Source organism: Nerophis ophidion, linkage group LG08, assembly GCF_033978795.1.
Source record: "Nerophis ophidion isolate RoL-2023_Sa linkage group LG08, RoL_Noph_v1.0, whole genome shotgun sequence".
Lineage (NCBI taxonomy): Eukaryota > Metazoa > Chordata > Actinopteri > Syngnathiformes > Syngnathidae > Nerophis > Nerophis ophidion.
This window is the reverse complement of record NC_084618.1, coordinates 26,579,030-26,604,705: the sequence shown is the minus strand read 5'-3', so window position 1 is coordinate 26,604,705 and position 25,676 is coordinate 26,579,030. Positions and strand designations below refer to the sequence as shown.

Here is a 25,676-nt window from a genome sequence, read left to right as displayed (position 1 = left end):
TTTAGGTGAAAACACAAAAATATGAGCTATAAATCATCATAAAACGTTTGCGGGATGCCATAGGACAAGTTAGCATACTTCTAAGATGGCGCCAAGCATTAAAATGTACTATTTTTAGGTGTAAACATACAAAATTTGTTAAAAAGCTAACATAAAACGTCAGCATGATGACTTATGAAAAGTTAGCATACTCTCAAGATGGCGCCAACTATTAAAATCCACTATTTTTAAGTGTGAACACAGAAAATGAGCTAAAATGTTATCACAAAACGTTAGCATTATGACATAGGACAAATTAGCATACTTCTGAGATGGTGCCAAGTATTAAAATACACTATTTTTAGGTGTAAACATACAAGATGAGTTGAAAAACTAACATAAAACGTTATCATGAAGACATATGACAAGTTAGCATACTTCTAAGACAGCACCACGTGTTAAAATGCACTATATTTAGGTGTAAACACAAAAATATGAGCTATAAAGCTTTCATAAAATGTTTGTGGGATGCCATAAGACAAGTTAGCATGCTTCTAAGATGGCTAAGTATTAAAAAACGGTATTATTAGGTGTAAACACACAAAATGAGCTAAAAAGCTAACATAAAACGTCAGTATGATGACTTATGACAAGTTAGCATACTTCCAAGACGGCGCCAAGTATTTAAATGCACTATTTTTAGGTGTGAACAAAAAAATATGAGCTAAAATGCTATCACAAAACGTTAGAATTCTTCTAAGATGGTGCCAAGTTTTAAAATGCACTATATTTTAATGTAAACAAACTAAATTAATTTAAAAGCTATCTTAAAATGTTAGCATGATGACATAGGACAAGTTAGCATACTTTCAAGATGGCAACAAGTATTAAAATATAGTATTTTTATATACTATATAACATATTGTATATATGTTATATATACTATATACAAAGATGGTGCCATGTATCAAAATCCATGATTTTTAAGTTTAAGTTTAGCATAAAGACATAGGGCAAGTTAACCATTTTCTAAGAAGATGCCAATAATTAAAATGCACTATTTTTAGGTGTAAACGCACAAAATGAGTTAAAAAGCTAACATAAAACATTAGCATGATGACATAGGACAAGTTAGCATGGTTCCAAGATGGCACCAAGTAATAAAATGCACTATTTTTAGGTGTTAACAAACACAGTTAGTTTAAAAGATATCATAAAACATTAGCATGATGACATAGGACAAGTTGGCTTACTTCTAAAATGGCGCCAAGTATTAAAATGCCCTATTTTTAGGTGTAAACGCACAAAATGAATTAAAAAGCTAACATAAAACATTAGCAAGATGACATAGGACAAGTTAGCATACTCCCAAGATGGCAACAAGTATTAAAATACACTATTTTATGTGTAAACAAACAAAATGAGCTAAAAAGCTATCATAAAACATTAGCATATTGACGTAGGACAAGTAAGCATGCTTCCAAGATGGCAACAAGTATTAAAATGCACTATTTTAGGTGTAAACACACAAAATGAGCTAAAACGCTATCATAAAATGTTAGCATGATGACATATGACGAGTTAGCACAGTTTTTAGGTGTAAACATCCAAAATGAGCTAAAAACCTATTAAAACGTTAGCATGATGACGTAGGACAAGTTAGCATTCTTTTAAGATGGTGCTAATCATTAAAGTCCATGATTTTTAGGTTTAAACAAACAACATTAGTTTAAAAGATAGCATAATATGTTAGCATGATGACATAGGAAGAAATAGCATACTTCTGAGATGGTACCAAGTATTAAAAAGGACTATTTTTAGGTTTAGGCAAACCAAATTTGTTTAAAAGCTAGCATAAAATCTTTGAATGCCAACATTAGCATGATGACATAGGACAAGTTAGCATACTTCTAATATGGCGCCAAGTATTAAAATGCAGTATTTTTAGGTGTAGAGACACAAAATGAGCTAATATGCTATCATAACACGTTAACATGGTGACATAGGACAAGTTAGCATACTTCTAAGATGGTGCCAAGATTTGAAATTCGCTATTTTTAGTGTAAACAAACAAAACTAATTTAAAAGCTATCACAAAATGTTAGCATGATGACATAAGACAAGTTAGCATGCTTCCAAGATGGCAACAAATATTAAAATATAGTATTTTTAGGTGTAGACACACAAAATGAGCTGAAACGAGAGTATTTTGTTCGGTGTTTGCTAGACTGACAGCGTTGTCCTCCCCAGTTGTCCTCCAGCCCTTTGACTGGCTCCTCCCACTTTGGCGCCTCCGTCCCCTCCATCCCGGACTACGTCTACTCTCAGCTGTCCCCGCCCATGTCCACGTCGGCCGAAGGCAAGAAGATCCAGCAGGACATCTGCGCCGTGTCGCTACGAGGTCACGCCGATTTAACCCGCCAGGCCGTCGTGAAGACCGGGACAATAACGCGGTGTCTCCTCCTTGCAGTTCTCACCACACTGCAGTCTGTCCACCACACGCTCTGCCGGGAGAGTCACAAGCTGCAAGAAATCTGGGAGGACAACCACGTCCACGAGGTGCTGCCCCTCTTCGGGAGTTCACCGCAAAGTCAGCGCCGTATAACGAGGCGCGCTCTCCTTCCTGTAGGCGGCGGCGGAGAGGCGTCCGTCCCACAGGCCCACCTCTGTGGCCGAGTCGGTCGCCGAGTATTTTGACGCCAGCGACGACATCCTCTTTGGGAGCTCCTCTGACGTGTCCGAAGAATCTGGACTGAGCGACGGAAGCACGTCCAATTCGGAGCCTGAAGAAGGACACGGTGCGTGTGTGTGTATTTTTAGGTGTAAATATACAAAATTAGCTAAAAAACTAGCATAATACATAAGCATGCTAACATAAGCATGATGACCTACTTCTAGGTTGGCGCCAAGTATTAAAATGCTCTATTTTTACGTGTAAGCAGACAAAACCAGCTAAAACGCTAGCATAAAATTTAGTATGCTAACCTTAGCATGCTTATATTATCGACGTTAGCATACTTAAAAGATGGTGGCAAGTATCAAAATCAATGATTTGTAGGTTTAAACAAACAAAACTAGTTGAAAAACTAGCATAAAACATTAGCATGATGACGTAGGAAAAGTTGGCATACTTCAAAGATGGCGCCAAGTTTCAAAATCCATGATTATGAAGTTCAAACAAACAAAATTAGTTTAAAAGATAACATGAAACGTTAGGATGCTAACGTCAGCATGATGACATAGGACAAGTAAGCATAAAATAAGTATAAAATGCACTACTTTTAGGTGTAAACACACATAATGAGCTACAAAGCTATCATAAAACGTTAGCATGACGACTTCGAACAAGTTGGCATACTTCTCAAATGGCGCCAAGTATTTAAAATGCACTATTTTTAGATGTAAACATACCAAATCAAGCCAAAAAGTTAGCAAAAAACGTTGGCATGCTAACATTAGCATGACATAGGGCAAATATTAACACAAACCATTTTTAGGTCCAAACATACAAAATTAGCTAAAACGCTAGCATAAAACTTTAGTATGCTAACCTTAGCATGCTAATATAATTGACGTTAGCATACTTCAAAGATGGCGGCAAGTATCAAAATCAACGATCTTTAGGTTTGAACAAACAAAATTATTTTAAAACTAGCATAAAATGATAGCATGATGACATAGGACAAGTTAGCATACTTCAAAGATGGCGGCAAGTATCAAAATCCATGATTTTTAAATTTAAACAAACATAATTAGTTGAAAAGCTATAATAAAACATTAGCATGATGACATAGGACAAGTTAGCATACTTCGAGGATGGCGCCAAGTATTAAAATGCACTATTTTTTAGGTGTTAACATACCAAATCAGCTAAAAAGCTAGAATAAAACTTTGGCATGCTAACATTAGCATGATGACATACGGCAAATATTAACAAACACTATTTTTAGATCCAAACATACAAAATTAGCTAAAACACTAGCATACAACTTTAGTATGCTAACCTTAGCATGCTAATATAAGCGATGTTAGCAATTTTTAAAGATGGTTCAAGTATCAAAATCAATAATTTTTAAGTTTGAACAAACACAATTAGTTTAAAAGCTAGCATGAAATGTTAGCACGATGACATAGGACAAGTTAGCATTCTTCAAAGATGGCGGCAAATATAAAAATGAATGACTCAAAGGTTTGAACAAACAAAATTAATTTGAAAGTTAGCATAAAACATTAGCATGATGATGTAGGACAAGTTAGCATACTTCAAAGATGGTGCCATTTAACCAAATCCATGATTTTTAACTTTAAACAAAAATAATTAGTTGAAAAGCTAGCATACAACATTAGCATGCTAACATCAGCATGATGAAATACTTCTAGGATGGCGCCAAGTATTAAAATGCACTATTTTTAGGTGTAAACATAAAAAAATTAGCTAAATAGCTGGCATATAAAATTGGCTTGCTAACATTAGCATGATGACATAGGCCAAATGTTAACATGCACTATTTTTAGGTATAAACATGCAAAATTAGCAAAACGCTAGTATAAAACTATAATATGCTAACCTTAGCATGCTTATATTATCGACGTTAGCATACTTCAAAGATGGTGGCAAGTATCAAAATCAATGCTTTTTAGGTTTAAACTAACAACATTAGTTTAAAAGCTAGCATAAAACATTAGCATGATGATGTAGGACAAGTTTGCATGTTTCCAAGATGGCACAAAGTATCAAAATCCATGATTTTTAGGTTTAAACAAACAAAATTAGCTGAAAAGCTAGCATAAAAAATTTGCGTGCTAGCGTCAGCATGATGACATAGGACAAGTAAGAATAAAATAAATAAAATAAATGGGTTGTACTTTTATAGCGCTTTTCTACCTTCAAGGTACTCAAAGCGCTTTGACACTACTTCCACATTTACCCATTCACACACACATTCACACACTGATGGAGGGAGCTGCCATGCAAGGCGCCAACCAGCACCCATCAGGAGCAAGGGTGAAGTGTCTTGCTCAGGACACAACGGACGTGACGAGGTTGGTACTAGGTGGGAATTGAACCAGGGACCCTCGGGTTGTACACGGCCACTCTCGCACTGCGCCACGCCGTCCCCAAATAAGCATAAAATGCACTACTTTTATGTGTAAACACACATAATGAGCTACTACGCTCTCACAAAATGTTAGTATACTTCTCAGATGGCGCCAAGTACAAACCCTGTTTCCATATGATTTGGGCAATTGTGTTAGATGTAAATATAAACAGAATACAATGATTTGCAAATCCTTTTCAACCCATATTCAATTGAATACACTACAAAGACAACATATTTAAATGCCTACTGAAATGAGATTTTCTTATTCAAACGGGGATAGCAGGTCCATTCTATGTGTCATACTTGATCATTTTGCAATATTGCCATATTTTTGCTGAAAGGATTTAGTAGAGGGCTTCACGGTGGCAGAGGGGTTAGTGCGTCTGCCTCACAATACGAAGGTCCTGCAGTCCTGGGTTCAAATCCAGGCTCGGATCTTTCTGTGTGAAGTTTGCATGTCCTCCCTGTGAATGCGTGGGTTCCCTCCGGGTACTCCGGCTTCCTCCCACCTCCAAAGACATGCACCTGGGGATAAGTTGATTGGCAACACTAAATTGGCCCTAGTGTGTGAATGTGAGTGTGAATGTTGTCTGTCTATCTGTGTTGGCCCTGCGATTAGGTGGCGACTTGTCCAGGGTGTACCCCGCCTTCCTCCCGATTGTAGCTGAGATAGGCGCCAGCGCACCCCTTGATCCCAAAAGGGAATAAGCTGTAGAAAATGAATGGATGGATTTAGTAGAGAACATCCACGATAAAGTTCGCAACTTTTGGTGCTGATAAAAAAGTCTTGCCTTTACCGGAAGTAGCAGACGATGACGTCACAAGGGTTAGGGCTCCTCACGTCCTCACATTGTTTATAATGGAAGCCTCCAGCAGCAAGAGCTATTCGGACCGAAAAAACGACAATTCCCCCATTAATTTGAGCGAGGATGAAAGATTTGTGGATGATGATATTGATAGCGAAAGACTCGAAAAACATAAAAAAAAAAAAAAAAAAAAAAAGCGACGGCTCCGGGCGGCGGCAGTGTGAGCATTTCAGATGTAATTAGACACATTTACTAGGATAATTCTGGGAGATCCCATATCTGCTTATTGTTTTAATAATGTTTTAGTGAGATTGTAAAGACATACCTCAAGGTCGGATGGCTGCGGTGAACACGCAGTGTCTCAGAAAGAAGCCGAGGAGCCAAGTTCACAGCTGCCTTTTAAACAGCTACTGCAGGAGGACGAATAATCCAATGATGTCTCCGGTAAGATATATATATATATCACAATTTTCCCATCCAAAAACCTGCTGGTTGACGTAGAGAAACATGTTCGCTTGACCGCTCTGTGGTAAAAACAAAGAAACATCGGCTGTGTCTCGGTGCTAAAGACAGCTGCAATCCCCCGCTTTCCACCAACAGCATTGTTCTTTACAGTCTCCATCATTAATTGCAAAAGATTCAGCAACACAGATGTCCAGAATAATGTGTAATTATGCGATGAAAAGAGACGACTTTTAGCCGCAAATGGTGGTGCGCTAATATTTCCTGACAGTCCGTAACATCACGCGCACGCGTCATCATTCCGCGAAGTTTTCAACAAGAAACTCGTCGGGAAATTTAAAATTGCAATTTAGTAAACTAAAAAGGCCGTATTGGCATGTGTTGCAATGTTAATATTTCATCATTGATATAAAAACTGTCAGACTGCGTGGTGGGTAGTAGTGGGTTTCAGTAGGCCTTTAATATTAAAACTCATAAACCTTTTCTTTTTTTGCAAATAATAATAATTGACTTTGAATTTCATGGCTGCAACACGTGCCAAAGTAGTTGGGAAAGGGCATGTTCACCACTGTGTTACATCACCTTTTCTTTTAACAACACTCAATAAAAGTTTGGGAACTGAGGAAACTAATTGTTGAAGCTTTGAAAGTGGAATTCTTTCCCATTCTAGTTTTATGTACAGCTTCAGTCGTTCAACAGTCCGGGGTCTCCGCTGTCGTATTTTACGCTTCATATTGCGCCACACATTTTCGATGGGAGACAGGTCTGGACTGCAGGCGGGCCAGGAAAGTACCCGCACTCTTTTTTTACGAAGCCACGCTGTTGTAACACATGCTGAATGTGTTTTGGGATTGTCTTGCTGAAATAAGCAGGGGCGTCCATGAAAAAGACGTTGCTTGGATGACAACATATGTTGCTCCAAAACCTGTATGTACCTTTCAGCATTAATGGTGCCTTCACAGATGTGTAAGTTACCCATGCCTTGGGCACTAATGCACCCCCATACCATCACAGTTATTGACCACTAAATGGTAACACCCGAATAAGTTTTTCAGCTTGTTTAAGTCGGGGTCCACGTTAATCAGTTCATGGTATGTGAAGTAGTTGGTTCTTCTAATAGGTCAATATTCATGGCATTGAAAAACAGCCTGCATGGCAGCTTTGTGTTATTAGAGTCAATATTGAAACTTTTTCTGGTTACATTTCACCTTTTTGCTCTTTTATTCCACTTTTTAAATTTTTTTTCAAATGGTAATTTTTCAAATGTGTCAGGGGCCTTAAACATGTGCTGCATTGCAGACACCCTTGGTTTATGCTACACACTCCAAAACCAGTGAAATTGGCCCGTTGTGTAAATGGAAAATAAAATCAAAATAAAATGATTTGCTAATCCTTTTCAACTTATATTTAATTGAATAGACTGCAAAGACAAAATATTTAACGTTCGAATTGAGAAACTTTGTTATTTTTTTGCACATATTAGCTCATTTGGAATTTGATGCCTCTAATGATGAAAGGTACATACAGGTTTTGGAGCAAAATATGTTGACATCCAAGCAACGTTATCGTGGACGCCCCTGCTTATTTCAGCAAGACAATGCCAATCCACTTGGTTACAACAACGTGGATTCATAGTAAAAGAGTGCGGGTACTAGACTGGCCTGCCTGTAGTCCAGACCTGTCTCCCATTGAAAATGTGTGGCGCTATATGAAACCTAAAATACGACAACGGAGACTGTTGAACAACTTAAGCTGTACATCAAGCAAGCATGGGGAAGAATTCTACCCGAAAAGCTTAAAAAATTTGTCTCTTCAATTTCCAAATGTTTACTGACTATTGTTTAAAGGAAAGGCCATGTAACACAGTGATAAAAATGCCCCATGCCAACTTTTTTGCAATGCAATTAAATTCTAAGTTAATGATTTTTTGCAGAAAAAAAATATTTTCTCGGATGGAACATTAAATATCTTGTCTTTGCAGTCTATTCTTTTGAATATAAGTTGAAAATGATTTGCAAATCATTGTATTCTGTTTTTATTTACCATTTACACAACATGCCAACTTCACTGGTTTTGTAGTAGTGTGTAGTTTTTATGTCACATTACAGCGTGAAAATGCTTTTTGTCGACTAGAAATATTAACAATGTCCCACCTTATGCAAAAACAGAATCGGCCACCCGGAAGTACCGTGCCAGCATTTCCAGGACCCCTCACAGCGTGGCCCCCAGGAGCAGCGGACGCCGGACCACGCTTCCCGCTGCGTGTCCAGACAACAGTCACGTGGGTCTGATGGCCATCCTCTACAACAACATCGGTACGCTCCAGCACGACCCGTGTTCACCTAAAGAAAAAAAGCCCTTGTGTTAAAGTGATGGTTGCGGTCACATGGCGCAGGCAAAGACTTGGCCCGCGTGTCCATGCCCGCCGCCCTCAACGAGCCCGTCAACCTGCTGCAGAGACTCTGCGAGGAGCTGGAGTACAGTCAGCTGCTGGACACCGCCAGCAACACCGCGGACCCGTTCCAGAGGATGGTATACACACGCACGCACGCACGCACGCACACACGCACGCACGCACACATGCACACACGCACACACACACGCACACACACACTCGTATTTGTTACCTTCTTGAGACCAAAGAAAAATGCCTACTTCTTTAGGACCACCCTTTCTAGATATATAAAGATGAGTATTGACAACATTAATATAAAAAATATATTATAAAAAAATATAAAAAAGCTTGCGGTGAAAAATGAAGTCACAGTTTCACAAGAAAAACTTGGAATTTTGGCAGTATTATACCAAAAGTCGTCATTTTACTCCGCGCAAGTTCAAATTTTGGAAGAAAAACTGAACATTTGTGCAGTATTATGATAAAAGTTGGAATTTGACTCAATAACAGTCGCAATTTGACAAGAACACCTTAACATTTTGGCAGTATTATCACAAAAGTCGTCATTTTACTCAACGCAAGTTCAAATTTTTTTTAAAGAAAAACTAAACATTTGTTGTAATGTTATGATAAAAGTTGGACTTTGACCCAATAACAGTCGCAATTTGACAAGAAAACCTTAAAATTTTGGCCATATTACCACAAAAGTCGTCATTTTACTTAGGGCGAGTTGAAAAAAATGTTAGGAAAAACTGAACATTTGCATAATATTATGATAAAAGTTGGACTTTGACTCAATAACAGTCGCAATTTGGCAAGAAAACCTTAACATTTTGGCAGTATTATCACAAAAGTCGTCATTTTACTCAACGCAAGTTCAAATTTTTTTTAAAGAAAAACTAAACATTTGTTGTAATATTATGATAAAAGTTGGACTTTGACCCAATAACAGTCGCAATTTGACAAGAAAACCTTAAAATGTTGGCAATATTACCACAAAAGTCGTCATTTTACTTAGGGCGAGTTGAAAAAAATGTTTGGAAAAACTGAACATTTGCATAATATTATGATAAAAGTTGGACTTTGACTCAATAACAGTCGCAATTTGGCAAGAAAACCTTAACATTTGGCAGTATTATCACAAAAGTCGTCATTTTACTCCACGCAAGTTCAAATTTCAGAAGAAAAACTGAACATTTGTGCAGTATTATGATAAAAATTTGAATTTGACTCAATAACAGTCGTCATTTTACTCAACGCAAGTTCAAATTTTTTTTAAAGAAAAACTAAACATTTTTTGTAATATTATGATAAAAGTTGGACTTTGACCCAATAACAGTCGCAATTTGACAAGAAAACCTTAAAATTTTGGCAATATTACCACAAAAGTCGTCATTTTACTTAGGGCAAGTTGAAAAAAATGTTAAGAAAAACTGAACATTTACGCAATATCATGATAAAAGTTGGATTCTGACTCAATAACAGTCGCAATTTGACAAGAAAACCTTAAAATTTTGGCAGTATTATCACAAAAGTCAGTATTATCACAAAAGTCGTCATTTTACTCCACGCAAGTTCAAATTTCAGAAGAAAAACTGAACATTTGTGCAGTATTATGATAAAAATTTGAATTTGACTCAATAACAGTCGCAATTTGACAAGAAACCCTTAACATTTTGGTAGTATTATCACAACAGTCGTCATTTTACTCAACGCAAGTTCAAATTTTTTTTAAAGAAAAACTAAACATTTTTCGTAATATTATGATAAAAGTTGGACTTTGACCCAATAACAGTCGCAATTTGACAAGAAAACCTTAAAATTTTGGCAATATTACCACAAAAGTCGTCATTTTACTTAGGGCAAGTTGAAAAAAATGTTAAGAAAAACTGAACATTTACGCAATATCATGATAAAAGTTGGACTCTGACTCAATAACAGTCGCAATTTGACAAGAAAACCTTAAAATTTTGACAGTATTATCACAAAAGTCATCATGTTACTCAACGCAAGTTCAAATTTTGGAAGAAAAACTGAACATTTGCGTAATATTATGATAAAAGTTGGACTTTGACTCAATAACAGTCGCAATTTAACAGGAAACCTTACATTTTTGGCAGTATTATCACAAAAGTCGTCATTTTACTCAACGCAAGTTCAAATTTTTGGAAGAAAAACTGAACATTTGTCGTAATATTATGATAAAACTTGGACTTTGACTCAATAACAGTCGCAATTCGACAAGAAAACCTTAAAATATTGGCAGTATTATCACAAAAGGCGTCATTTTACTCAACGCAACTTCAAATTTTTTGAAGAAATACTAAACATTTGTCGTAATATTATGATAAAAGTTGGACTTTGACTCAATAACAGTCGCAATTTGACAAGAAAACCTTAAAATTTTGGCATTATCACAAAAGTCGTCATTTTACTTAACGCAAGTTCAAATTTTTTTAAGAAAAACTGGACATTTGCGTAATTTTATGATAAAAGTTTGACTTTGACTCAATAACAGTCGCAATTTGACAGGAAAACCTTAAAATTTTGGCAGTATTATCACAAAAGTCGTCATTTTACCCAATGCAAGTTCAAATTTTTGAAGAAAAACTGAACATTTGCGCAATATTATGATAAAAGCTGGACTCTGACTCAATAACAGTCGCAATTTGACAAGAAAACCTTAAATTTTTAGCAGTATTATCACAAAAGTCGTCATTTTACTCAACGCAAGTTCAAATTTTTTTAAGAAAAACTGAACATTTGCGCAAAATTATGATAAAAGTTGGACTTTGACTCAATAAAAGTCGCAATTTGACAAGAAAACCTTAAAATTTTGGCACTATTATCGCAAAAGTTGTCATTTTACCCAATGCAAGTTCAAATTTTGAAGAAAAACTGAACATTTGCATAATATTATGATAAAAGTTGAACTTTGACTCAATAACAGTCGCAATTTGACAAGAAAACCTTAAATTTTTGGCAGTATTATCACTAAAGTCGTCATTTTACCCAATGCAAGTTCAAATTTTTGAAGAAAAACAAAACATTTGCGCAATATTATGATAAAAGTTGGACTTTGACTCAATAACAGTCGCAATTTGACAAGAAAACCTTAAAATTTTGGCATTATTATCACAAAAGTCGTCATTTTACTCAACGCAAGTTAAAATTTTGGAAGAAAAACTGAACATTTGAGTAATATTATGATAAAAGTTGGACTTTGACTCAATAACAGTCGCAGTTTGACAAAAAAAACATACATTTTTGGCAGTATTATCACAAAAGTCATCATTTTACTCAACGTAAGTTCAAATTTTTTGAAGAAAAACTGAACATTTGTCGTAATATTATTATAAAAGTTGGACTTTGACTCAATAACAGTCGCAATTTGACAAGAAAACCTTAAAATATTGGCAGTATTATCACAAAAGTCGTCATTTTACTTAACGCAAGTTAAACATTTTTTTAAGAAAAACTGAACATTTGCTTAATATTATGATAAAACTTGGACTTTGACTCAATAACAGTCGCAATTTGACGGGAAAACCTTAAAAATTTGGCAGTATTATCACAAAAGTCGTCATTTTACTCAACGCAAGTTCAAATTTTGGAAGAAAAACTGAACATTTGCGCAATATTATAATAAAAGTTGGACTTTGACTCTATAACAGTCGCCATTTGACAAGAAAACCTTAAAATTTTGGCAGTATTATCACAAAAGTCAGTATTATCACAAAAGTCGTCATTTTACTCCGCGCAAGTTCAAATTTTGGAAGAAAAACTGAACATTTGTGCAGTATTATGATAAAAGTTGGAATTTGACTCAATAACAGTCGCAATTTGACAAGAAAACCTTAACATTTTGGTAGTATTATCACAAAAGTCGTCATTTTACTCAACGCAAGTTCAAATTTTTTTTAAAGAAAAACTAAACATTTGTTGTAATATTATGATAAAAGTTGGACTTCGACCCAATAACAGTCGCAATTTGACAAGAAAACCTTAAAATTTTGGCAATATTACCTCAAAAGTCGTCATTTTACTTAGGGCGAGTTGAAAAAAATGTTAGGAAAAACTGAACATTTGCATAATATTATGATAAAAGTTGGACTTTGACTCAATAACAGTCGCAATTTGGCAAGAAAACCTTAACATTTTGGCAGTATTATCACAAAAGTCGTCATTTTACTCAACGCAAGTTCAAATTTTTGGAAGAAAAACTGAACATTTGTCGTAATATTATGATAAAACTTGGACTTTGACTCAATAACAGTCGCAATTCGACAAGAAAACCTTAAAATATTGGCAGTATTATCACAAAAGGCGTCATTTTACTCAACGCAACTTCAAATTTTTTGAAGAAATACTAAACATTTGTCGTAATATTATGATAAAAGTTGGACTTTGACTCAATAACAGTCGCAATTTGACAAGAAAACCTTAAAATTTTGGCATTATCACAAAAGTCGTCATTTTACTTAACGCAAGTTCAAATTTTTTTAAGAAAAACTGGACATTTGCGTAATTTTATGATAAAAGTTTGACTTTGACTCAATAACAGTCGCAATTTGACAGGAAAACCTTAAAATTTTGGCAGTATTATCACAAAAGTCGTCATTTTACCCAATGCAAGTTCAAATTTTTGAAGAAAAACTGAACATTTGCGCAATATTATGATAAAAGCTGGACTCTGACTCAATAACAGTCGCAATTTGACAAGAAAACCTTAAATTTTTAGCAGTATTATCACAAAAGTCGTCATTTTACTCAACGCAAGTTCAAATTTTTTTAAGAAAAACTGAACATTTGCGCAAAATTATGATAAAAGTTGGACTTTGACTCAATAAAAGTCGCAATTTGACAAGAAAACCTTAAAATTTTGGCACTATTATCGCAAAAGTTGTCATTTTACCCAATGCAAGTTCAAATTTTGAAGAAAAACTGAACATTTGCATAATATTATGATAAAAGTTGAACTTTGACTCAATAACAGTCGCAATTTGACAAGAAAACCTTAAATTTTTGGCAGTATTATCACTAAAGTCGTCATTTTACCCAATGCAAGTTCAAATTTTTGAAGAAAAACAAAACATTTGCGCAATATTATGATAAAAGTTGGACTTTGACTCAATAACAGTCGCAATTTGACAAGAAAACCTTAAAATTTTGGCATTATTATCACAAAAGTCGTCATTTTACTCAACGCAAGTTAAAATTTTGGAAGAAAAACTGAACATTTGAGTAATATTATGATAAAAGTTGGACTTTGACTCAATAACAGTCGCAGTTTGACAAAAAAAACATACATTTTTGGCAGTATTATCACAAAAGTCATCATTTTACTCAACGTAAGTTCAAATTTTTTGAAGAAAAACTGAACATTTGTCGTAATATTATTATAAAAGTTGGACTTTGACTCAATAACAGTCGCAATTTGACAAGAAAACCTTAAAATATTGGCAGTATTATCACAAAAGTCGTCATTTTACTTAACGCAAGTTAAACATTTTTTTAAGAAAAACTGAACATTTGCTTAATATTATGATAAAACTTGGACTTTGACTCAATAACAGTCGCAATTTGACGGGAAAACCTTAAAAATTTGGCAGTATTATCACAAAAGTCGTCATTTTACTCAACGCAAGTTCAAATTTTGGAAGAAAAACTGAACATTTGCGCAATATTATAATAAAAGTTGGACTTTGACTCTATAACAGTCGCCATTTGACAAGAAAACCTTAAAATTTTGGCAGTATTATCACAAAAGTCAGTATTATCACAAAAGTCGTCATTTTACTCCGCGCAAGTTCAAATTTTGGAAGAAAAACTGAACATTTGTGCAGTATTATGATAAAAGTTGGAATTTGACTCAATAACAGTCGCAATTTGACAAGAAAACCTTAACATTTTGGTAGTATTATCACAAAAGTCGTCATTTTACTCAACGCAAGTTCAAATTTTTTTTAAAGAAAAACTAAACATTTGTTGTAATATTATGATAAAAGTTGGACTTCGACCCAATAACAGTCGCAATTTGACAAGAAAACCTTAAAATTTTGGCAATATTACCTCAAAAGTCGTCATTTTACTTAGGGCGAGTTGAAAAAAATGTTAGGAAAAACTGAACATTTGCATAATATTATGATAAAAGTTGGACTTTGACTCAATAACAGTCGCAATTTGGCAAGAAAACCTTAACATTTTGGCAGTATTATCACAAAAGTCGTCATTTTACTCAACGCAAGTTCAAATTTTTTTTAAAGAAAAACTAAACATTTGTTGTAATATTATGATAAAAGTTGGACTTTGACCCAATAACAGTCGCAATTTGACAAGAAAACCTTAAAATGTTGGCAATATTACCACAAAAGTCGTCATTTACTTAGGGCGAGTTGAAAAAAATGTTTGGAAAAACTGAACATTTACATAATATTATGATAAAAGTTGGACTTTGACTCAATAACAGTCGCAATTTGGCAAGAAAACCTTAACATTTGGCAGTATTATCACAAAAGTCGTCATTTTACTCCACGCAAGTTCAAATTTCAGAAGAAAAACTGAACATTTGTGCAGTATTATGATAAAAATTTGAATTTGACTCAATAACAGTCGCAATTTGACAAGAAACCCTTACCATTTTGGTAGTATTATCACAACAGTCGTCATTTTACTCAACGCAAGTTCAAATTTTTTTTAAAGAAAAACTAAACATTTTTCGTAATATTATGATAAAAGTTGGACTTTGACCCAATAACAGTCGCAATTTGACAAGAAAACCTTAAAATTTTGGCAATATTACCACAAAAGTCGTCCTTTTACTTAGGGCAAGTTGAAAAAAATGTTAAGAAAAACTGAACATTTACGCAATATCATGATAAAAGTTGGACTCTGACTCAATAACAGTCGCAATTTGACAAGAAAACCTTAAAATTTTGGCAGTATTATCACAAAAGTCGTCATGTTACTCAACGCAAGTTCAAATTTTGGAAGAAAAACTGAACATTTGCGTAATATTATGATAAAAGTTGGACTTTGACTCAATAACAGTCGCAATTTAACAGGAAACCTTACATTTTTGGCAGTATTATCACAAAAGTCGTCATTTTACTCAACGCAAGTTCAAATTTTTGGAAGAAAAACTGAACATTGTCGTAATATTATGATACAACTTGGACTTTCACTCAATAACAGTTGCAATTTGATAAGAAAACCTTAAAATATTGGCAGTATTATCACAAAAGTCGTCATTTTACTCAACGCAACTTCAAATTTTTTGAAGAAATACTAAACATTTGTCGTAATATTATGATAAAAGTTGGACTTTGACTCAATAACAGTCGCAATTTGACAAGAAAACCTTAAAATTTTGGCATTATCACAAAAGTCGTCATTTTACTTAACGCAAGTTCAAATTTTTTTAAGAAAAACTGGACATTTGCGTAATTTTATGATAAAAGTTTGACTTTGACTCAATAACAGTCGCAATTTGACAGGAAAACCTTAAAATTTGGGCAGTATTATCACAAAAGTCGTCATTTTACCCAATGCAAGTTCAAATTTTTGAAGAAAAACTGAACATTTGCGCAATATTATGATAAAAGCTGGACTCTGACTCAATAACAGTCGCAATTTGATAAGAAAACCTTAAATTTTTAGCAGTATTATCACAAAAGTCGTCATTTTACTCAACGCAAGTTCAAATTTTTTCAAGAAAAACTGAACATTTGCGCAAAATTATGATAAAAGTTGGAGTTTGACTCAATAACAGTTGCAATTTGACAAGAAAACCTTAACATTTTGGCAGTATTATCACAAAAGTCGTCATTTTACTCAACGCAAGTTCTAATTTTTTGAAGAAAAAACTGAACATTTGTCGTAATATTATGATAAAAGTTAGACTTTGACTCAATAACAGTCGCAATTTGACAAGAAAACCTTAAAATGTTGGCAGTATTATCACAAAAGTCGTCATTTTACTCAACGCAAGTTCAAATTTTGGAAGGAAAATTTAACATTTGCGTAATATTATAGTAAAAGTTGGACTTTGACTCAATAAAAGTCGCAATTTGACAAGAAAACCTTAAAATTTTGGCAGTATTATCACAAAAGTCGTCATTTTACTCAATGCAAGTTCAAATTTTGAAGAAAAACTGAACATTTGCATAATATTATGATAAAAGTTGAACTTTGACTCAATAACAGTCGCAATTTGACAAGAAAACCTTAAATTTTTGGCGGTATTATCACAAAAGTCGTCATTTTACCCAATGCAAGTTCAAATTTTTGAAGAAAAACAAAACATTTGCGCAATATTATGATAAAAGTTGGACTTTGACTCAATAACAGTCGCAATTTGACAAGAAAACCTTAAAATTTTGGCATTATTATCACAAAAGTCGTCATTTTACTCAACGCAAGTTAAAATTTTGGAAGAAAAACTGAACATTTGAGTAATATTATGATAAAAGTTGGACTTTGACTCAATAACAGTCGCAATTTGACAAAAAAAACGTACATTTTTGGCAGTATTATCCCAAAAGTCGTCATTTTACTCAACGTAAGTTCAAATTTTTTGAAGAAAAACTGAACATTTGTCGTAATATTATTATAAAAGTTGGACTTTGACTCAATAACAGTCGCAATTTGACAAGAAAACCTTAAAATATTGGCAGTATTATCACAAAAGTCGTCATTTTACTCAACGCAAGTTCAAATTTTGGAAGAAAAACTGAACATTTGCGCAATATTATAATAAAAGTTGGACTTTGACTATATAACAGTCGCCATTTGACAAGAAAACCTTAAAATTTTGGCAGTATTATCACAAAAGTCAGTATTATCACAAAAGTCGTCATTTTACTCCGCGCAAGTTCAAATTTTGGAAGAAAAACTGAACATTTGTGCAGTATTATGATAAAAGTTGGAATTTGACTCAATAACAGTCGCAATTTGACAAGAAAACCTTAACATTTTGGTAGTATTATCACAAAAGTCGTCATTTTACTCAACGCAAGTTCAAATTTTTTTTAAAGAAAAACTAAACATTTGTTGTAATATTATGATAAAAGTTGGACTTTGACCCAATAACAGTCGCAATTTGACAAGAAAACCTTAAAATTTTGGCAATATTACCACAAAAGTCGTCATTTTACTTAGGGCAAGTTGAAAAAAATGTTAAGAAAAACTGAACATTTACGCAATATCATGATAAAAGTTGGACTCTGACTCAATAACAGTCGCAATTTGACAAGAAAACCTTAAAATTTTGACAGTATTATCACAAAAGTCATCATGTTACTCAACGCAAGTTCAAATTTTGGAAGAAAAACTGAACATTTGCGTAATATTATGATAAAAGTTGGACTTTGACTCAATAACAGTCGCAATTTAACAGGAAACCTTACATTTTTGGCAGTATTATCACAAAAGTCGTCATTTTACTCAACGCAAGTTCAAATTTTTGGAAGAAAAACTGAACATTTGTCGTAATATTATGATAAAACTTGGACTTTGACTCAATAACAGTCGCAATTCGACAAGAAAACCTTAAAATATTGGCAGTATTATCACAAAAGGCGTCATTTTACTCAACGCAACTTCAAATTTTTTGAAGAAATACTAAACATTTGTCGTAATATTATGATAAAAGTTGGACTTTGACTCAATAACAGTCGCAATTTGACAAGAAAACCTTAAAATTTTGGCATTATCACAAAAGTCGTCATTTTACTTAACGCAAGTTCAAATTTTTTTAAGAAAAACTGGACATTTGCGTAATTTTATGATAAAAGTTTGACTTTGACTCAATAACAGTCGCAATTTGACAGGAAAACCTTAAAATTTTGGCAGTATTATCACAAAAGTCGTCATTTTACCCAATGCAAGTTCAAATTTTTGAAGAAAAACTGAACATTTGCGCAATATTATGATAAAAGCTGGACTCTGACTCAATAACAGTCGCAATTTGACAAGAAAACCTTAAATTTTTAGCAGTATTATCACAAAAGTCGTCATTTTACTCAACGCAAGTTCAAATTTTTTTAAGAAAAACTGAACATTTGCGCAAAATTATGATAAAAGTTGGACTTTGACTCAATAAAAGTCGCAATTTGACAAGAAAACCTTAAAATTTTGGCACTATTATCGCAAAAGTTGTCATTTTACCCAATGCAAGTTCAAATTTTGAAGAAAAACTGAACATTTGCATAATATTATGATAAAAGTTGAACTTTGACTCAATAACAGTCGCAATTTGACAAGAAAACCTTAAATTTTTGGCAGTATTATCACTAAAGTCGTCATTTTACCCAATGCAAGTTCAAATTTTTGAAGAAAAACAAAACATTTGCGCAATATTATGATAAAAGTTGGACTTTGACTCAATAACAGTCGCAATTTGACAAGAAAACCTTAAAATTTTGGCATTATTATCACAAAAGTCGTCATTTTACTCAACGCAAGTTAAAATTTTGGAAGAAAAACTGAACATTTGAGTAATATTATGATAAAAGTTGGACTTTGACTCAATAACAGTCGCAGTTTGACAAAAAAAACATACATTTTTGGCAGTATTATCACAAAAGTCATCATTTTACTCAACGTAAGTTCAAATTTTTTGAAGAAAAACTGAACATTTGTCGTAATATTATTATAAAAGTTGGACTTTGACTCAATAACAGTCGCAATTTGACAAGAAAACCTTAAAATATTGGCAGTATTATCACAAAAGTCGTCATTTTACTTAACGCAAGTTAAACATTTTTTTAAGAAAAACTGAACATTTGCTTAATATTATGATAAAACTTGGACTTTGACTCAATAACAGTCGCAATTTGACGGGAAAACCTTAAAAATTTGGCAGTATTATCACAAAAGTCGTCATTTTACTCAACGCAAGTTCAAATTTTGGAAGAAAAACTGAACATTTGCGCAATATTATAATAAAAGTTGGACTTTGACTCTATAACAGTCGCCATTTGACAAGAAAACCTTAAAATTTTGGCAGTATTATCACAAAAGTCAGTATTATCACAAAAGTCGTCATTTTACTCCGCGCAAGTTCAAATTTTGGAAGAAAAACTGAACATTTGTGCAGTATTATGATAAAAGTTGGAATTTCACTCAATAACAGTCGCAATTTGACAAGAAAACCTTAACATTTTGGTAGTATTATCACAAAAGTCGTCATTTTACTCAACGCAAGTTCAAATTTTTTTTAAAGAAAAACTAAACATTTGTTGTAATATTATGATAAAAGTTGGACTTCGACCCAATAACAGTCGCAATTTGACAAGAAAACCTTAAAATTTTGGCAATATTACCTCAAAAGTCGTCATTTTACTTAGGGCGAGTTGAAAAAAATGTTAGGAAAAACTGAACATTTGCATAATATTATGATAAAAGTTGGACTTTGACTCAATAACAGTCGCAATTTGGCAAGAAAACCTTAACATTTTGGCAGTATTATCACAAAAGTCGTCATTTTACTCAACGCAAGTTCAAATTTTTGGAAGAAAAACTGAACATTTGTCGTAATATTATGATAAAACTTGGACTTTGACTCAATAACAGTCGCAATTCGACAAGAAAACCTTAAAATATTGGCAGTATTATCACAAAAGGCGTCATTTTACTCAACGCAACTTCAAATTTTTTGAAGAAATACTAAACATTTGTCGTAATATTATGATAAAAGTTGGACTTTGACTCAATAACAGTCGCAATTTGACAAGAAAACCTTAAAATTTTGGCATTATCACAAAAGTCGTCATTTTACTTAACGCAAGTTCAAATTTTTTTAAGAAAAACTGGACATTTGCGTAATTTTATGATAAAAGTTTGACTTTGACTCAATAACAGTCGCAATTTGACAGGAAAACCTTAAAATTTTGGCAGTATTATCACAAAAGTCGTCATTTTACCCAATGCAAGTTCAAATTTTTGAAGAAAAACTGAACATTTGCGCAATATTATGATAAAAGCTGGACTCTGACTCAATAACAGTCGCAATTTGACAAGAAAACCTTAAATTTTTAGCAGTATTATCACAAAAGTCGTCATTTTACTCAACGCAAGTTCAAATTTTTTTAAGAAAAACTGAACATTTGCGCAAAATTATGATAAAAGTTGGACTTTGACTCAATAAAAGTCGCAATTTGACAAGAAAACCTTAAAATTTTGGCACTATTATCGCAAAAGTTGTCATTTTACCCAATGCAAGTTCAAATTTTGAAGAAAAACTGAACATTTGCATAATATTATGATAAAAGTTGAACTTTGACTCAATAACAGTCGCAATTTGACAAGAAAACCTTAAATTTTTGGCAGTATTATCACTAAAGTCGTCATTTTACCCAATGCAAGTTCAAATTTTTGAAGAAAAACAAAACATTTGCGCAATATTATGATAAAAGTTGGACTTTGACTCAATAACAGTCGCAATTTGACAAGAAAACCTTAAAATTTTGGCATTATTATCACAAAAGTCGTCATTTTACTCAACGCAAGTTAAAATTTTGGAAGAAAAACTGAACATTTGAGTAATATTATGATAAAAGTTGGACTTTGACTCAATAACAGTCGCAGTTTGACAAAAAAAACATACATTTTTGGCAGTATTATCACAAAAGTCATCATTTTACTCAACGTAAGTTCAAATTTTTTGAAGAAAAACTGAACATTTGTCGTAATATTATTATAAAAGTTGGACTTTGACTCAATAACAGTCGCAATTTGACAAGAAAACCTTAAAATATTGGCAGTATTATCACAAAAGTCGTCATTTTACTTAACGCAAGTTAAACATTTTTTTAAGAAAAACTGAACATTTGCTTAATATTATGATAAAACTTGGACTTTGACTCAATAACAGTCGCAATTTGACGGGAAAACCTTAAAAATTTGGCAGTATTATCACAAAAGTCGTCATTTTACTCAACGCAAGTTCAAATTTTGGAAGAAAAACTGAACATTTGCGCAATATTATAATAAAAGTTGGACTTTGACTCTATAACAGTCGCCATTTGACAAGAAAACCTTAAAATTTTGGCAGTATTATCACAAAAGTCAGTATTATCACAAAAGTCGTCATTTTACTCCGCGCAAGTTCAAATTTTGGAAGAAAAACTGAACATTTGTGCAGTATTATGATAAAAGTTGGAATTTGACTCAATAACAGTCGCAATTTGACAAGAAAACCTTAACATTTTGGTAGTATTATCACAAAAGTCGTCATTTTACTCAACGCAAGTTCAAATTTTTTTTAAAGAAAAACTAAACATTTGTTGTAATATTATGATAAAAGTTGGACTTCGACCCAATAACAGTCGCAATTTGACAAGAAAACCTTAAAATTTTGGCAATATTACCTCAAAAGTCGTCATTTTACTTAGGGCGAGTTGAAAAAAATGTTAGGAAAAACTGAACATTTGCATAATATTATGATAAAAGTTGGACTTTGACTCAATAACAGTCGCAATTTGGCAAGAAAACCTTAACATTTTGGCAGTATTATCACAAAAGTCGTCATTTTACTCAACGCAAGTTCAAATTTTTTTTAAAGAAAAACTAAACATTTGTTGTAATATTATGATAAAAGTTGGACTTTGACCCAATAACAGTCGCAATTTGACAAGAAAACCTTAAAATGTTGGCAATATTACCACAAAAGTCGTCATTTACTTAGGGCGAGTTGAAAAAAATGTTTGGAAAAACTGAACATTTACATAATATTATGATAAAAGTTGGACTTTGACTCAATAACAGTCGCAATTTGGCAAGAAAACCTTAACATTTGGCAGTATTATCACAAAAGTCGTCATTTTACTCCACGCAAGTTCAAATTTCAGAAGAAAAACTGAACATTTGTGCAGTATTATGATAAAAATTTGAATTTGACTCAATAACAGTCGCAATTTGACAAGAAACCCTTACCATTTTGGTAGTATTATCACAACAGTCGTCATTTTACTCAACGCAAGTTCAAATTTTTTTTAAAGAAAAACTAAACATTTTTCGTAATATTATGATAAAAGTTGGACTTTGACCCAATAACAGTCGCAATTTGACAAGAAAACCTTAAAATTTTGGCAATATTACCACAAAAGTCGTCCTTTTACTTAGGGCAAGTTGAAAAAAATGTTAAGAAAAACTGAACATTTACGCAATATCATGATAAAAGTTGGACTCTGACTCAATAACAGTCGCAATTTGACAAGAAAACCTTAAAATTTTGGCAGTATTATCACAAAAGTCGTCATGTTACTCAACGCAAGTTCAAATTTTGGAAGAAAAACTGAACATTTGCGTAATATTATGATAAAAGTTGGACTTTGACTCAATAACAGTCGCAATTTAACAGGAAACCTTACATTTTTGGCAGTATTATCACAAAAGTCGTCATTTTACTCAACGCAAGTTCAAATTTTTGGAAGAAAAACTGAACATTGTCGTAATATTATGATACAACTTGGACTTTCACTCAATAACAGTTGCAATTTGATAAGAAAACCTTAAAATATTGGCAGTATTATCACAAAAGTCGTCATTTTACTCAACGCAACTTCAAATTTTTTGAAGAAATACTAAACATTTGTCGTAATATTATGATAAAAGTTGGACTTTGACTCAATAACAGTCGCAATTTGACAAGAAAACCTTAAAATTTTGGCATTATCACAAAAGTCGTCATTTTACTTAACGCAAGTTCAAATTTTTTTAAGAAAAACTGGACATTTGCGTAATTTTATGATAAAAGTTTGACTTTGACTCAATAACAGTCGCAATTTGACAGGAAAACCTTAAAATTTGGGCAGTATTATCACAAAAGTCGTCATTTTACCCAATGCAAGTTCAAATTTTTGAAGAAAAACTGAACATTTGCGCAATATTATGATAAAAGCTGGACTCTGACTCAATAACAGTCGCAATTTGATAAGAAAACCTTAAATTTTTAGCAGTATTATCACAAAAGTCGTCATTTTACTCAACGCAAGTTCAAATTTTTTCAAGAAAAACTGAACATTTGCGCAAAATTATGATAAAAGTTGGAGTTTGACTCAATAACAGTTGCAATTTGACAAGAAAACCTTAACATTTTGGCAGTATTATCACAAAAGTCGTCATTTTACTCAACGCAAGTTCTAATTTTTTGAAGAAAAAACTGAACATTTGTCGTAATATTATGATAAAAGTTAGACTTTGACTCAATAACAGTCGCAATTTGACAAGAAAACCTTAAAATGTTGGCAGTATTATCACAAAAGTCGTCATTTTACTCAACGCAAGTTCAAATTTTGGAAGGAAAATTTAACATTTGCGTAATATTATAGTAAAAGTTGGACTTTGACTCAATAAAAGTCGCAATTTGACAAGAAAACCTTAAAATTTTGGCAGTATTATCACAAAAGTCGTCATTTTACTCAATGCAAGTTCAAATTTTGAAGAAAAACTGAACATTTGCATAATATTATGATAAAAGTTGAACTTTGACTCAATAACAGTCGCAATTTGACAAGAAAACCTTAAATTTTTGGCGGTATTATCACAAAAGTCGTCATTTTACCCAATGCAAGTTCAAATTTTTGAAGAAAAACAAAACATTTGCGCAATATTATGATAAAAGTTGGACTTTGACTCAATAACAGTCGCAATTTGACAAGAAAACCTTAAAATTTTGGCATTATTATCACAAAAGTCGTCATTTTACTCAACGCAAGTTAAAATTTTGGAAGAAAAACTGAACATTTGAGTAATATTATGATAAAAGTTGGACTTTGACTCAATAACAGTCGCAATTTGACAAAAAAAACGTACATTTTTGGCAGTATTATCCCAAAAGTCGTCATTTTACTCAACGTAAGTTCAAATTTTTTGAAGAAAAACTGAACATTTGTCGTAATATTATTATAAAAGTTGGACTTTGACTCAATAACAGTCGCAATTTGACAAGAAAACCTTAAAATATTGGCAGTATTATCACAAAAGTCGTCATTTTACTCAACGCAAGTTCAAATTTTGGAAGAAAAACTGAACATTTGCGCAATATTATAATAAAAGTTGGACTTTGACTATATAACAGTCGCCATTTGACAAGAAAACCTTAAAATTTTGGCAGTATTATCACAAAAGTCAGTATTATCACAAAAGTCGTCATTTTACTCCGCGCAAGTTCAAATTTTGGAAGAAAAACTGAACATTTGTGCAGTATTATGATAAAAGTTGGAATTTGACTCAATAACAGTCGCAATTTGACAAGAAAACCTTAACATTTTGGTAGTATTATCACAAAAGTCGTCATTTTACTCAACGCAAGTTCAAATTTTTTTTAAAGAAAAACTAAACATTTGTTGTAATATTATGATAAAAGTTGGACTTCGACCCAATAACAGTCGCAATTTGACAAGAAAACCTTAAAATTTTGGCAATATTACCACAAAAGTCGTCATTTTACTTAGGGCGAGTTGAAAAAAATGTTAGGAAAAACTGAACATTTGCATAATATTATGATAAAAGTTGGACTTTGACTCAATAACAGTCGCAATTTGGCAAGAAAACCTTAACATTTTGGCAGTATTATCACAAAAGTCGTCATTTTACTCAACGCAAGTTCAAATTTTTTTTAAAGAAAAACTAAACATTTGTTGTAATATTATGATAAAAGTTGGACTTTGACCCAATAACAGTCGCAATTTGACAAGAAAACCTTAAAATGTTGGCAATATTACCACAAAAGTCGTCATTTTACTTAGGGCGAGTTGAAAAAAATGTTTGGAAAAACTGAACATTTGCATAATATTATGATAAAAGTTGGACTTTGACTCAATAACAGTCGCAATTTGGCAAGAAAACCTTAACATTTGGCAGTATTATCACAAAAGTCGTCATTTTACTCCACGCAAGTTCAAATTTCAGAAGAAAAACTGAACATTT

General features: G+C 32.9%; 1 protein-coding gene across 2 annotated transcripts in view; it reads left to right on the top strand.

Annotated features, from left to right (window-relative positions):
• Window positions 1-25,676, top strand: part of osbpl7 (oxysterol binding protein-like 7) — an 80,696-nt gene that overhangs the window by 26,444 nt on the left and 28,576 nt on the right. For both annotated transcript variants that reach the window (XM_061908116.1, XM_061908115.1), the window contains 5 exons: window positions 2,230-2,380; window positions 2,450-2,538; window positions 2,609-2,777; window positions 8,518-8,664; window positions 8,745-8,881. In XM_061908116.1, the coding sequence (XP_061764100.1) occupies window positions 2,230-2,380; window positions 2,450-2,538; window positions 2,609-2,777; window positions 8,518-8,664; window positions 8,745-8,881 (693 nt within the window). The remainder of the gene's footprint in view (window positions 1-2,229; window positions 2,381-2,449; window positions 2,539-2,608; window positions 2,778-8,517; window positions 8,665-8,744; window positions 8,882-25,676) is intronic.